The sequence below is a fragment of the Neoarius graeffei genome, chromosome 2 (assembly GCF_027579695.1).
Source record: "Neoarius graeffei isolate fNeoGra1 chromosome 2, fNeoGra1.pri, whole genome shotgun sequence".
Taxonomy (NCBI): domain Eukaryota; kingdom Metazoa; phylum Chordata; class Actinopteri; order Siluriformes; family Ariidae; genus Neoarius; species Neoarius graeffei.
In genome coordinates, this window is record NC_083570.1 from 69,644,760 (window position 1) to 69,658,064 (window position 13,305).

The 13,305-nt window shown below is 39.9% G+C and overlaps 1 protein-coding gene across 4 annotated transcripts in view; it reads right to left on the bottom strand.

Moving 5' to 3' along the window:
- cep152 (centrosomal protein 152) overlaps positions 1 to 9,421 on the bottom strand; it is a 62,909-nt gene extending 53,488 nt beyond the window's left edge. For 2 of the 4 annotated variants that reach the window (XR_009654082.1, XM_060914824.1), the window contains exons 1-2: positions 9,143 to 9,421; positions 8,792 to 8,900 (exon numbers count right to left, since the gene is read on the bottom strand). Coding sequence is in view for 3 of the 4 variants with exons in the window: in XM_060914824.1 (XP_060770807.1) it covers positions 8,792 to 8,887 (96 nt within the window). In the remaining variant the exon portion in view is untranslated. The remainder of the gene's footprint in view (positions 1 to 8,791; positions 8,901 to 9,142) is intronic. The other 2 variants (XM_060914822.1, XM_060914821.1) reach the window with 1 other exon arrangement.
- Between the last annotated feature and the right edge of the window lie 3,884 nt (positions 9,422 to 13,305).

Below are 13,305 nucleotides of genomic sequence, written 5' to 3' on the forward strand. Positions count from 1 at the left end.
TAACGGACTGACAATGTCAAACTGAACCGTTGATCAAGGGAGAGTAACTCATCCGCGCCACGACATGTGGTGTGCGCGCACACTCGGCGCATGCTCAGTTGCGTGAATGTGTCATGCACTGAAAATAAGAGATTTACAAGCCAGGAACGCCTCATGATGCAATACGCAAGAAAAGAAAGAAGATTTACTGCCATTTTACTTTGTATTTGAGTAAAGTGAATAAATAAATGGTCTGTGGAAAATACACTTAACCCTGGGAACTGCGTGCACAGGAGTTTATTTTGTGTTTATTCCCCCCCGGCTGGCTACTTATTTGTCATGGCTGGCTAGTATGAGCCTTAGTGGAAAGCCCTGGGAATGCGGAAATGTCAAGTTCGATTTTAGATTTATGAACCCGAAAAAAATGTCGAAAAACCAGCGTTTAAAAAAAAAAAAAAAATTTCACCCGCACAAATGGCACTCACCCGGCCGGTGGACCGGAAACAGAACATTTTTTAATAATGGCCTCAGCCATAAGGTACAGAGTGTATACTTCAAAGTCGGAGTGTTCCTGAGAGTCCTTATATACATACGCTGCGATTAGAGCTCAATCAGGAACACCTGCATGCTAATTAGAGCGGCGGCTACAATTATCGACACCTTAACGTTCTTTTGGCCATTGCAAAAGTAGAAAAGAATTTCAATATGCAAATTGTGTATGAATAATTACTCAAACTTCCACTATGGGAGGGAGGAAAAAAAATTGATTCCCAATTACTTAGCATATCATGTGACACTGTTCCATAAGTGCACGTGGCACCAGGACACCTTAGGTTGATGATCGACTTTGTTGTCGTTTCATCGGATCTCCGGCCCCATGTCTTGGACACTCAGGTGAAGAGAGGGGCTGAGCTTTCAACTGATCACCACCTGGTGGTGAGTTGGATCCGCTGGCGGAGGAGGAAGCCAGACAGACCTGGCAGGCCCAAACGTATGGTGAGGGTCTGCTAGGAACGTCTGGCCGAGCACTCTGTCGGGGAGGTCTTTAACTCCCACCTCCGGGAGAGCTTCTCCCAGCTTCCGAGGGAGGCGGGGGACATTGAGTCTGAGTGGACCATGTCCTCTGCCTCCATTGTTGACGCGGCTGTTCGGAGCTGTGGGCGCAAGGTCTCCGGTGCCTGTCGTGGCGGCAATCCCCGAACCCAGTGGTGGACACCGGAAGTAAGGGATGCCGTCAAGCTGAAGAAGGAGTCCTATCGGGCCATGTTGGCCTCCGGGACTCCTGAGGCAGCTGATGGGTAGACAGGCCAGGCATGCCGCAGCTCGGGCAGTTGTGGAGGCAAAAACTCGGAATTGGGAGTTGTTTGGTGAGGCCATGGAGGAGGACCATCAGTCGGCCTCGAAGAAATTCTGGCAAACCGTCCGGCACCTCAGGAGGGGGAAGCAGTACTCTGCCAACACTGTTTACAGTGCGGGTGGGGAGCTGTTGACCTTGACTAGGGACATTGTCAGGCGGTGGAAGGAATACTTTGAGGATCTCCTCAATCCCACCATCATGTCTTCCATTGAGGAAGCAGAGGCTGATGACTCAGAGGTGGACTCGTCCATTACCCAAGCCGAAGTCACTGAGGTGGTTAGCAAGCTCCTCGGTGGCAAGGCACCGGGGGTGGAGGAGATCTGCCCCGAGTATCTCAAGTCTCTGGATGTTGTGGGGCTGTCTTGGCTGACACGCCTCTGCAACATCGCGTGGCGGTCGGGGACAGTGCCTCTGGAGTGGCAGACTGGGGTGGTGGTCCCTCTTTTTAAGAAAGGGGACCGGAGAGTGTGCTCCAATTATAGGGGAATCACACTTCACAGCCTCCCAGGGAAGGTTTACTCCAGAGTACTGGAGAGGAGAATTCGGCCATTAGTCGAACCTCGGATCCAGGAGGAACAATGCAGTTTTCGTCCTGGTTGCGGAACACTGGAACAGCTCTATACCCTTCATAGGGTGCTCAAGGGTTCATGGGAGTTTGCCCAACCAGTCCACATGTGCTTTGTGGATTTGGAGAAGGCATTCGACTGTGTCCCTCATGGTATTCTGTGGGGGGTGCTTCGGGAGTATGGGGTTCGGGGCTCTTTGCTAAGGGCTGTCCGGTCCCTGTACGAACGGAGCAGGAGTCTGGTTCGCATTGCCGGCAGTAAGTCAGACCTGTTCCCAGTGCATGTTGGACTCCGGCAGGGCTGCCCTTTGTCACTGGTTCTGTTCATAATCTTTATGGACAGAATTTCTAGGCGCAGCGAGGGGCCGGAAGGAATCCTGTTTGGGAACCACAGGATTTCATCTCTGCTTTTCGCAGATGTTGTCCTGTTGGCTTCTTCAAACCAGGACCTTCAGTATGCACTGGGGTGGTTTGCAGTCGAATGTGAAGCGGCTGGGATGAGAATCAGCACCTCCAAGTCCGAGGCCATGGTTCTCGACTGGAAAAGGGTGGCTTGCCCTCTCCAGGTTGGTGGAGAAGTCCTGCCTCAAGTGGAGGAGTTTAAGTATCTCGGGATCTTGTTTACGAGTGAGGGAAGGATAGAGCGTGAGATCGACAGGCGGATCGGTGCGGCCTCCGCAGTGATGCGGTCGCTTTACCGGTCCATCGTGGTGAAGGAGCTGAGCCAAAAGGCGAAGCTCTCGATTTACCAGTCGATCTACATTCCGACTCTCACCTATGGTCATGAGCTTTGGGTAATGACCGAAAGAACAAGATTGCGGATACAAGCGGCCAAAATGAGTTTCCTTTGCAGGGTGGCTGGGTGCTCCCTTAGAGATAGGGTGAGAAGCACAGTCACTCGGGAGGAGCTCATGGATTTTAGAGATTTTTTACCCTAAAAAACATTTTATCATCAAAATTTTACAAATGTTGTTGAAATACCATACCCTGTTTGCTTACAAAATTGACACTTATACAAAAGTAGAACTCTCTTTCAAGTACATACATTACTTAAACTTTCATTTGATAAAGATCAACTACACCTATGTAAAGGAAACATTGGCATGGGCCTTTTGTGATAGATTTTGCATATACATTCCAGGTGAGCACCAACATGATACTTCAAATTTGCTGCTCTAAATCCAAACTAAGGTAACACATTCACTGCTATATTAAATAATGGTTTATATGATTTGAATACATTTTTACTTTGGTTCTATAAAGTGTTTGTCTATTTACAATATATACAACTATTTACAGTTTCATGGTGCAGAAAATGTATTTCTTTATTTTGAGCTTTTTAGCAAGAGCTAAAAGCTTGTTGGTCCTCTCCCTCTTTTTAGCCAACTCCTCTTGATTTTTCACATGCTCCAGCCTTGCTTTCTTTTGCTCCCTGTCTAACTCCTCCTTGGCCTTTCTCTTACTCTGCATGCTTGTGCTTGGCACAGCCATTGATGTCTGGGTAGCTTTCTTCAATTCTCTCTTTGCCTCAAGTTCAGCCTTGTACTTAGAATAAGACCTCTTCACGTTTTCCATCAGCAAAGGATCAACTGGAGAATGGAGTATACTTTCCCTCTTGAAATACTCCAGTGGTGTCTTCTGACTTGCTCTCATGTGGTAGCTCACCGTCTGCACTGCACTTAGTGTGTGGATCTCCATCTGGCAGGACTTTTGGTCGAGGACATCACCCATGATGTTGAAGGAGCCTTCGACCTGTGGACCATGGAAGCAGGACAGCAAAGCATGGACCATCTTCATTAGTGCTGGGTACACATCCAGGAGACGCTGATCTGACCACCAATGGTCGATCCTCTTGTGAGCTTCATACAGAGGTAGAAAGGAATCCACCTGAAATCTGCACACCTGCAGCTCATATTCATCTCTTTCTTCATCAGCGTTCAGCACATTGGTCACCAGTTCTGGGAGTCGCAGAAGGTGCCAGTAGGGTGAGTTTGACCGGGCTGTCGAAAAGCACTTGAAATCGAATAGTTGCTTTTCAATAGAAATGTCTGTTTTCGATGTTTCACCGAGGTTGCATGACTCTGTAAAGGCTTCCATCCTCTCGATCCGTAAAGAATGACATCACACACTGTACAGAGAGCTTTGTCAGCGACATCGAGCTTTTTCACGAAATCAGACACAAGTACAGATAATGGTTCCTGCTTACTGCTTCCCACTGGTGACACCGTCACCTTTCTATCCAACCAGTCCCATCAAAACTTTTGTTTTTCAGATCCGCATCTATCTCACGCACTTTAGCTTCGTCGCAAATCTCGATAACATTCGGCATTTTGATTGATACAAAACTGCATAAACGAGTATTGCTGCAGTACTCCACATGTGCAAAGAACCAATCATGTAGCACGGGAAGGTGGTTTAAGAAGGTGAATATGGATTGGTTGTCATTCAGCAAATGCCGATACAGGGGCCAATCACAACACGAGACATTGGTTATACACCAAATACAAACAAACGGCAAACTAATGTCTTATGAGAAAGTACGATATTCAAAATGGATGCCTACATTTCTGTGAATTGTAAACATTACGCGAGTCCTGATATGGGTCAGTCCATGAAATAGGGTTACCAAAATGTGACATAGAGGGAGTCACTTAAAACAATTTACAACTGAAAACAACTTTTATTTCCATGAAGCATTGACCATATAAGAAAATATAACATAGTTGTTAAGATAACTCCTGCTCTACAATGTATGATAAAATCCATAAATATTTACCCGGTTGCTAATGTAACAAGGACACGAACAAGCTTTTAAAAATAAAGGAAAAATATTGATAAAATCAATTTTTTGCTTTTATTTGCTTAAACATTAACACTGAATAAAAATTCATTAGAAATATTAGTTCAACATCATAAACACTGAAAATATGAAATACCAGTATTTCACAAACTTCATAAAATCTCTAAGATTTGAACAATAACAACAGTCATTAACAGGAAACAGTTTCATCCTATATGGGGTAAATGAGATTATTGAATTCATTACTTTACTTAGTCACACTTATATCTGCACTTCTCTAGAGCACGTGTTGTGGTGTGTGAGATCCCGCGTCAGTTCAGCTGACCTAGATGGAGTAAATGGGTCTCGCAGGTTGTGAACGAACCAGGAAGTGAGTGGACGCTAAGTTAGGATGTGAGAAAAAACATCGATAATTTCTTTTATTGCCGTTTGTTTAAATTTCTTTCTACCTACATCGTTTTATAGTATATTCTTCTTTATATTAAAAACATCAATCATGATTTCAACTCATTTTATCATTTTTTATAAGCCTGGTTTCTAACGTAACACGGTAGGACACCACAATGTTACATTCACAACCTATTTTTAGTGGATGAATTCAAAGCTAAATAGTTTATAGAACTTTCTTAACTTTATTATGTGAGTGTAAAACTAAATTGCAAGTACCATGAAACTAATTTTATTGAAATTCTCAGAAAGTAATGGTTTATTTAAGCTCAAAGTCAGCAAATATTCCATGTCACAAAAAACGTCATCCGTGTCCAGTCACAGGGGAAGAAAATGTTTCACATTTCTTTATTTCAAAAGAAAACTTCATTTTTTTTATTTATTTTATTTCTTCAAACAATATTTATGGATAATCTGCTAAATATTTCTTTAAATCATGGAAATTAAAGATGAAATGATTATGTAAACCTGGACCAATGAAAAGTAACATTTCATGGACTGACCCATATATGAGTCAGCTGATGGCGAGTCAGTCCGGCCGCCCAGAAATAGTACCAGACCCTATCCTACCCCCCTAAAATTCTCTCAACGGATTTGCAACAATATAAAAAAGGTCCATTTTGACTGAAAAAAATGCGGAATTCCGACAAAAAGCGGAAAACTCTCATCCCTGTATAAGGCTAACGGCATATGTTGTCCACTAAATCGACAGTACAGATTGGCCTCCTTAATCCTTGCAGGGTTAAAAAGGAGCTTAATTGAAACAATAAGGATGAGACAAATAAATTTTTGGAAATGTAAACAGAAAAAAAAAAAGGATTAGAACAACTCAGTCTGACAGGTAAGATCCATGGAAAGAAAAGCAGAGGAAGGCAAAGAATAAAATGTGCACAGAGCCTTAACAACTGGGCTGCTAACAATAACACATTCATAAGGACCTCAAATGACCGAGAAAAATGGAGGATCATGACCACCAATGTCTGCTCCAGACAAGGCAAATAAAGAAGAATGGCATATGTTGTCCAATAAATCGACAGTATAGATTGGCCTCCTCTGTTGCTTCCATGCGTTCTATGATGAAAATGACAAAGAACTATGACAGGTCAGCAGACTGATCTGGCTTTTTTTTTTAATGCCATAATAAGCGTTTTGACAGAAATTATTAAGCTTCCAGAAAAAAAAAAAACATAGAAAAATCTAGGTAACTGACCATTCATAACAGCTGCATGACCGCCTACAAAAATGCTGTCGGAGGACCCTCGTGTTCCTTGAACACATTTCTATCCATCCATCATCTGCAGCCGCTTATCCTGTTCTACAGGGTCGCAAGCAAGCTGGAGCCTACCCCAGCTGACTATGGGCAAGAGGCAGCGTACACCCTGGACAAGACGCCCGGTTATTGCAGAGAGACAAACAACCATTCACACTCACATTCACACCTACGGTCAATTTACCACCAGTTAACCTAACCTGCATGTCTTTGGACTGTGGGGGAAACCGGAGCACCCAGAGGAAACCCACACAGACACGGGGAGAACATGCAAACTCCGCACAGAAAGGCCCTCGCCAGCTGCTGGGCTCGAACCCAGGACCTTCTTGCCGTGAGGCGACAGTGACTATGGTGAATGACTACACCACCACGCCGCCAACACATTTCTAGTAAACTATAAATTGATCCGGGGGGGAATGTCAGTAAAAGTTGTAAAATTGCATTTTCAGACCCAAAAGTACATTCACAAATACAGGTGAGGAGAAATGTTTCATTACTGTATGTGAGCATTTAAAATTTCATGTAGAAATAGAAATGCAAAATGCTACACACTGCAATGCATACAATGTGAGAAATATCAGATGCTGACAAGAGTGTCGTTGTGGTAAAATCAAAATAATGGTGTCGTGAGAAGTTTATAATAGCCAGAGAAAATCCTGTATAATCCTCTTTCTGTAGGAGTTTAGCAGCTAACACAGATATGAACTGCTGTAGAGGCTTCATGTTACAACAGGCTGTAGTCTGTGTGCGCGCGCGCACGCACACATGCACGCACAGGAGTGTGCTTGGGTTTCTTTGAAGGTGTGCATGTGAGCGAGCGAGCACAGGAGTGTGCTTGGGTTTCTCTGAAGGTGTGTGTGTGAGCGAGCGAGCACAGGAGTGTGCTTGGGTTTCTCTGAAGGTGTGTGTGTGTGTGAGCGTGCACAGGAGTGTGCTTGGGTTTCTCTGAAGGTGTGTGTGTGTGTGTGTGTGTGTGTGAGCGTGCACAGGAGTGTGCTTGGGTTTCTCTGAAGGTGTGTGTGTGTGTGTGTGTGTGTGTGTGTGTGTGTGAGCGAGTGAGCACAGGAGTGTGCTTGGGTTTCGTTGAAGGTGTTGAGCGAGTGAGCAGAGGAGTGTGCTTGGGTTTCTTTGAAGGTGTGCGTGTGAGAGCGAGTGAGCACAGGAGTGTGCTTGGGTTTCTTTGAAGGTGCGCGTGTGTGTGTGAGAGCGAGTGAGCACAGGAGTGTGCTTGGGTTTCTTTGAAGGTGTGAGCGAGTGAGCAGAGGAGTGTGCTTGGGTTTCTTTGAAGGTGCGCGTGTGTGTGTGAGTGAGTGAGCACAGGAGTGTGCTTGGGTTTCTTTGAAGGTGTGTGTGAGCGAGCGAGCGCAGGAGTGTGCTTGGGTTTCTTTGAAGGTGTGTGTGTGTGAGCGAGCGAGCACAGGAGTGTGCTTGGGTTTCTTTGAAGGTGTGTGTGTGTGTGTGTGAGCGAGCGAGCGAGCACAGGAGTGTGCTTGGGTTTCTTTGAAGGTGTGTGTGTGAGCGAGCGAGCGCAGGAGTGTGCTTGGGTTTCTTTGAAGGTGTGTGTGAGAGCAAACGAGCACAGGAGTGTGCTTGGGTTTCTTTGAAGGTGCGTGTGTGTGTGAGCGAGTGAGCAGAGGAGTGTGCTTGGGTTTCTTTGAAGGTGTGTGTGTGTGAGCGAGCGAGCACAGGAGTGTGCTTGGGTTTCTTTGAAGGTGCGCGTGTGTGTGTGAGTGAGTGAGCACAGGAGTGTGCTTGGGTTTCTTTGAAGGTGTGTGAGAGCAAACGAGCACAGGAGTGTGCTTGGGTTTCTTTGAAGGTGCGTGTGTGTGTGAGTGAGTGAGCACAGGAGTGTGCTTGGGTTTCTTTGAAGGTGTGTGTGAGCGAGCGAGCGCAGGAGTGTGCTTGGGTTTCTTTGAAGGTGTGTGTGTGTGAGCGAGCGAGCACAGGAGTGTGCTTGGGTTTCTTTGAAGGTGTGTGTGTGTGTGAGCGAGCGAGCACAGGAGTGTGCTTGGGTTTCTTTGAAGGTGTGTGTGTGAGCGAGCGAGCACAGGAGTGTGCTTGGGTTTCTTTGAAGGTGTGTGTGAGAGCAAACGAGCACAGGAGTGTGCTTGGGTTTCTTTGAAGGTGTGTGTGTGAGCGAGCGTGCACAGGAGTGTGCTTGGGTTTCTTTGAAGGTGCGTGTGTGTGTGAGCGAGTGAGCAGAGGAGTGTGTTTGGGTTTCTTTGAAGGTGTGTGTGTGAGCGAGCGAGCAGAGGAGTGTGCTTGGGTTTCTTTGAAGGAGTGTGTGTTAACTGCCAGGAAGAGTGTTGGATATTTCAGGGTTTTTACTTTAGTGCCAGCTCTGATGTGTTGGAAGGAGGAATGGGACATTACCTCTTGCTCCCTCGCATAGTCCTCCTGATCATATTCCTCCTCCTCCTCCTCTTCATGCTGTGTTTGTATAGCAGCGCTATCAAAATCGATGGACATCGCTAGCTAATGTCTAAAAAACAAACAGCAACAACTAAATGTTACCCAACAGTCTGAATAACAACCTGGAGGAACATCAGAAGCTCAGCTTCTCGCTCTTACATGCAGCTTTGTGTTATTATGAACCAGAGCTACACAGCTAGTGCTCCAGAAAGCCGGCCTTTTCCTGTTTATCCGCCGCTTAGCAACAACAATAATTCCCAAAATCTCCAGCTCCTTCTACACTACAGGCTGTTAAACAGCGCCATCACTCACCTCTAATCCATGAGCCGAATGTCCACCTCTCTGTCTCTCTCTGTAACGCTACATCACACTCGCTGCTAGCATCTCACTCAACCCAGAGCATTCAGCAGCTAACTCATCCAGCGACAAAAAAAACTTTTACACTCAAAAAGCCTCAGCAACAACAATAAAACACCCTACAATTTCTCTTCGACGACGTTATAGACATCAGTCACAAACTCGCTAGCTGGTTAAAACTAGCCACATTGTGTTTATGCTAAAAGACACTGAAGGCGTCATCTTGAAACATGGCGCTCTGAACAGCGGCAAAAACTCTGGCAGCTGATTGGCTGCTCGAATGATGACGTCATTACAACTTCCCTTTCAGCCAGCTCTGACAGTAGATGAATTCCCCAGCCTGTCGGTGCAGACTAAAAGCTCAGTATGGAAATAATCAGGGCTTTACATTAGCGCCCGCCCGCCGCGGGTAAAATTCGGCTTTGGCGGGTAATGACTTTAGTCCCACTAGCCACTTTGGCGGGTGGTTTATTCTGTGGTATGACAATATATTTTAATTGTAGTTTTCTCTGAAGGCATCTGATATAATAAACGCATTGCAGTGTAATATTACGCGCCTACAACTCCCATGGGCACCTGCATAAACATTCTGACACAACGTTCGAATTGTTGAGATCAGGGGTTTTCAGTGTGGGAGAGTCAGCCCCCCTTCAATTTTTGTTGTTGCTATACTTAATGTTCCATTCGTATTAAAAAAATGGTTGTTGTACACATCTGTGCTTTTTGAAAACCTCTTTTTTACACATTTTAAACATCTGTGCTTTTTTAAAACCTTTTTTTTTTACACATTTTAAACATCTGTGCTTTTTAAAACCTCTTTTTTTAATAAATTTTAAACATCTGTGCTTTTTTAAAACCTTTTTTACACATTTTAAACATCTGTGCTTTTTAAAACATCTTTTTACACATTTTAAACATCTGTGCTTTTTAAAACCTCTTTTTTTTACACATTTTAAACATCTGTGCTTTTTGAAACATCTTTTTTTACACATTTCAAACATCTGTGTTTTTTAAAACCTCTTTTTTACACATTTTAAACATCTGTGCTTTTTACAACATCTTTTTTGCACATTTTAAACATCTGCTTTTTAAAACATTTTTTTACACATTTTAAACATCTGTGCTTTTTAAAACATCTTTTTTACACATTTTAAACATCTCTGCTTTTTTTAAAACCTCTTTTTTTACACATTTTAAACATCTGTGCTTTTTAAAACATCTTTTTTTACACATTTTAAACATCTGTGCTTTTTAAAACATTTTTTACACATTTTAAACATCTGTGCTTTTTAAAACCTTTTTTACACATTTTAAACATTTGTGCTTTTTAAAACATCTTTTTTTACACATTTTAAACACCTGTGCTTTTTAAAACATCTTTTTTTTACACATTTTAAACATCTGTGCTTTTTGAAAACCTCTTTTTTTTACACATTTTAAAGATATGTGCTTTTTAAAACCTCTTTTTTACACATTTTAAACATCTGTGCTTTTTGAAAACATCTTTTTTACACATTTTAAACATCTGTGCTTTTTGAAAACCTCTTTTTTTACACATTTTAAAGATATGTGCTTTTTAAAACCTCTTTTTTACACATTTTAAACATCTGTGCTTTTTGAAAACATCTTTTTTACACATTTTAAACATCTGTGCTTTTTAAAACCTTTTTTTTACACATTTTAAACATCTGTGCTTTTGAAAACCTCTTTTTACACATTTTAAACATCTGTGCTTTTTTAAAACCTCTTTTTTTACACATTTTAAACATCTGTGCTTTTTAAAACATCTTTGCACATTTTAAATGTGCTTTTTTAAAACCTTTTTTACACATTTTAAACATCTGTGCTTTTTAAAACATCTTTTTTACACATTTTAAACATCTGTGCTTTTTAAAACATCTTTTTTACACATTTTAAACATCTGTGCTTTTTAAAACCTCTTTTTTTTACACATTTTAAACATCTGTGCTTTTTGAAAACATCTTTTTTTTTACACATTTTAAAACATCTGTGCTTTTTAAAACCTCTTTTTTTTACACATTTTAAACATCTGTGCTTTTTAAAACATCTTTTTTACACATTTTAAACATCTGTGCTTTTTGAAAACATTTTTTTACACATTTTAAACATCTGTGCTTTTTAAAACCTCTTTTTTACACATTTTAAACATCTGTGCTTTTGAAAACCTCTTTTTACACATTTTAAACATCTGTGCTTTTTAAAACATCTTTTTTTTACACATTTTAAACATCTGTGCTTTTTTAAAACCTTTTTTACACATTTTAAACATCTGTGCTTTTTAAAACCTCTTTTTTTACACATTTCAAACATCTGTGCTTTTTGAACACATCTTTTTTTACACATTTTAAACATCTGTGCTTTTTAAAATCTCTTTTTTACACATTTTAAACATCTGTGCTTTTTAAAACCTCTTTTTTTACACATTTTAAACATCTGTGCTTTTTGAAAACATCTTTTTTTACACATTTTAAACATCTGTGCTTTTTAAAACATCTTTTTTACATATTTTAAACATCTGTGCTTTTTAAAACCTCTTTTTTACACATTTTAAACATCTGTGCTTTTTAAAACATCTTCTTTACACATTTTAAACATCTGTGCTTTTTAAAACCTCTTTTTTACACATTTTAAACATCTGTGCTTTTTAAAACATCTTTTTTACACATTTTAAACATCTGTGCTTTTTTAAAACCTCTTTTTTACACATTTTAAACATCTGTGCTTTTTAAAACATCTTTTTTACACATTTTAAACATCTGTGCTTTTTAAAACATCTTTTTAACACATTTTAAACATCTGTGCTTTTTAAAACCTCTTTTTTACACATTTTAAACATCTGTGCTTTTTAAAACCTCTTTTTACACATTTTAAACATCTGTGCTTTTTTAAAACATCTTCTTTACACATTTTAAACATCTGTGCTTTTTAAAACATCTTCTTTACACATTTTAAACATCTGTGCTTTTTGAAAACATCTTTTTTTTTACACATTTTAAACATCTGTGCTTTTTAAAACCTCTTTTCTACACATTTTAAACATCTGTGCTTTTTAAAACATCTTTTTTACACATTTTAAACATCTGTGCTTTTTTTAAAACCTCTTTTTTACACATTTTAAACATCTGTGCTTTTTAAAACATCTTTACACATTTTAAACATGTGCTTTTTTAAAACCTTTTTTACACATTTTAAACATCTGTGCTTTTTAAAACCTCTTTTTTACACATTTTAAACATCTGTGCTTTTTAAAACCTCTTTTTACACATTTTAAACATCTGTGCTTTTTTAAAACCTCTTTTTACACATTTTAAACATCTGTGCTTTTTAAAACATCTTTTTTACACATTTTAAACATCTGTGCTTTTTAAAACCTCTTTTTTACACATTTTAAACATCTGTGCTTTTTAAAACCTCTTTTTACACATTTTAAACATCTGTGCTTTTTTAAAACCTCTTTTTACACATTTTAAACATCTGTGCTTTTTAAAACATCTTTACACATTTTAAACATGTGCTTTTTTAAAACCTTTTTTACACATTTTAAACATCTGTGCTTTTTAAAACATCTTTTTTTTTACATATTGTAAACATCTGTGCTTTTTTAAAACCTCTTTTTTTTACACATTTTAAACATCTGTGCTTTTTAAAACATCTTTTTTACACATCTTAAATGTGCTTTTTTAAAACCTTTTTTACACATTTTAAACATCTGTGCTTTTTAAAACATCTTTTTTTTTTACATATTGTAAACATCTGTGCTTTTTTAAAACCTCTTTTTTTTACACATTTTAAACATCTGTGCTTTTTAAAACATCTTTTTTACACATTTTAAACATCTGTGCTTTTTAAAACCTCTTTTTTTTACACATTTTAAACATCTGTGCTTTTTGAAAACATCTTTTTTTTTACACATTTTAAAACATCTGTGCTTTTTAAAACCTCTTTTTTTTACACATTTTAAACATCTGTGCTTTTTAAAACATCTTTTTTACACATTTTAAACATCTGTGCTTTTTGAAAACATTTTTTTACACATTTTAAACATCTGTGCTTTTTAAAACCTCTTTTTTACACATTTTAAACATCTGTGCTTTTGA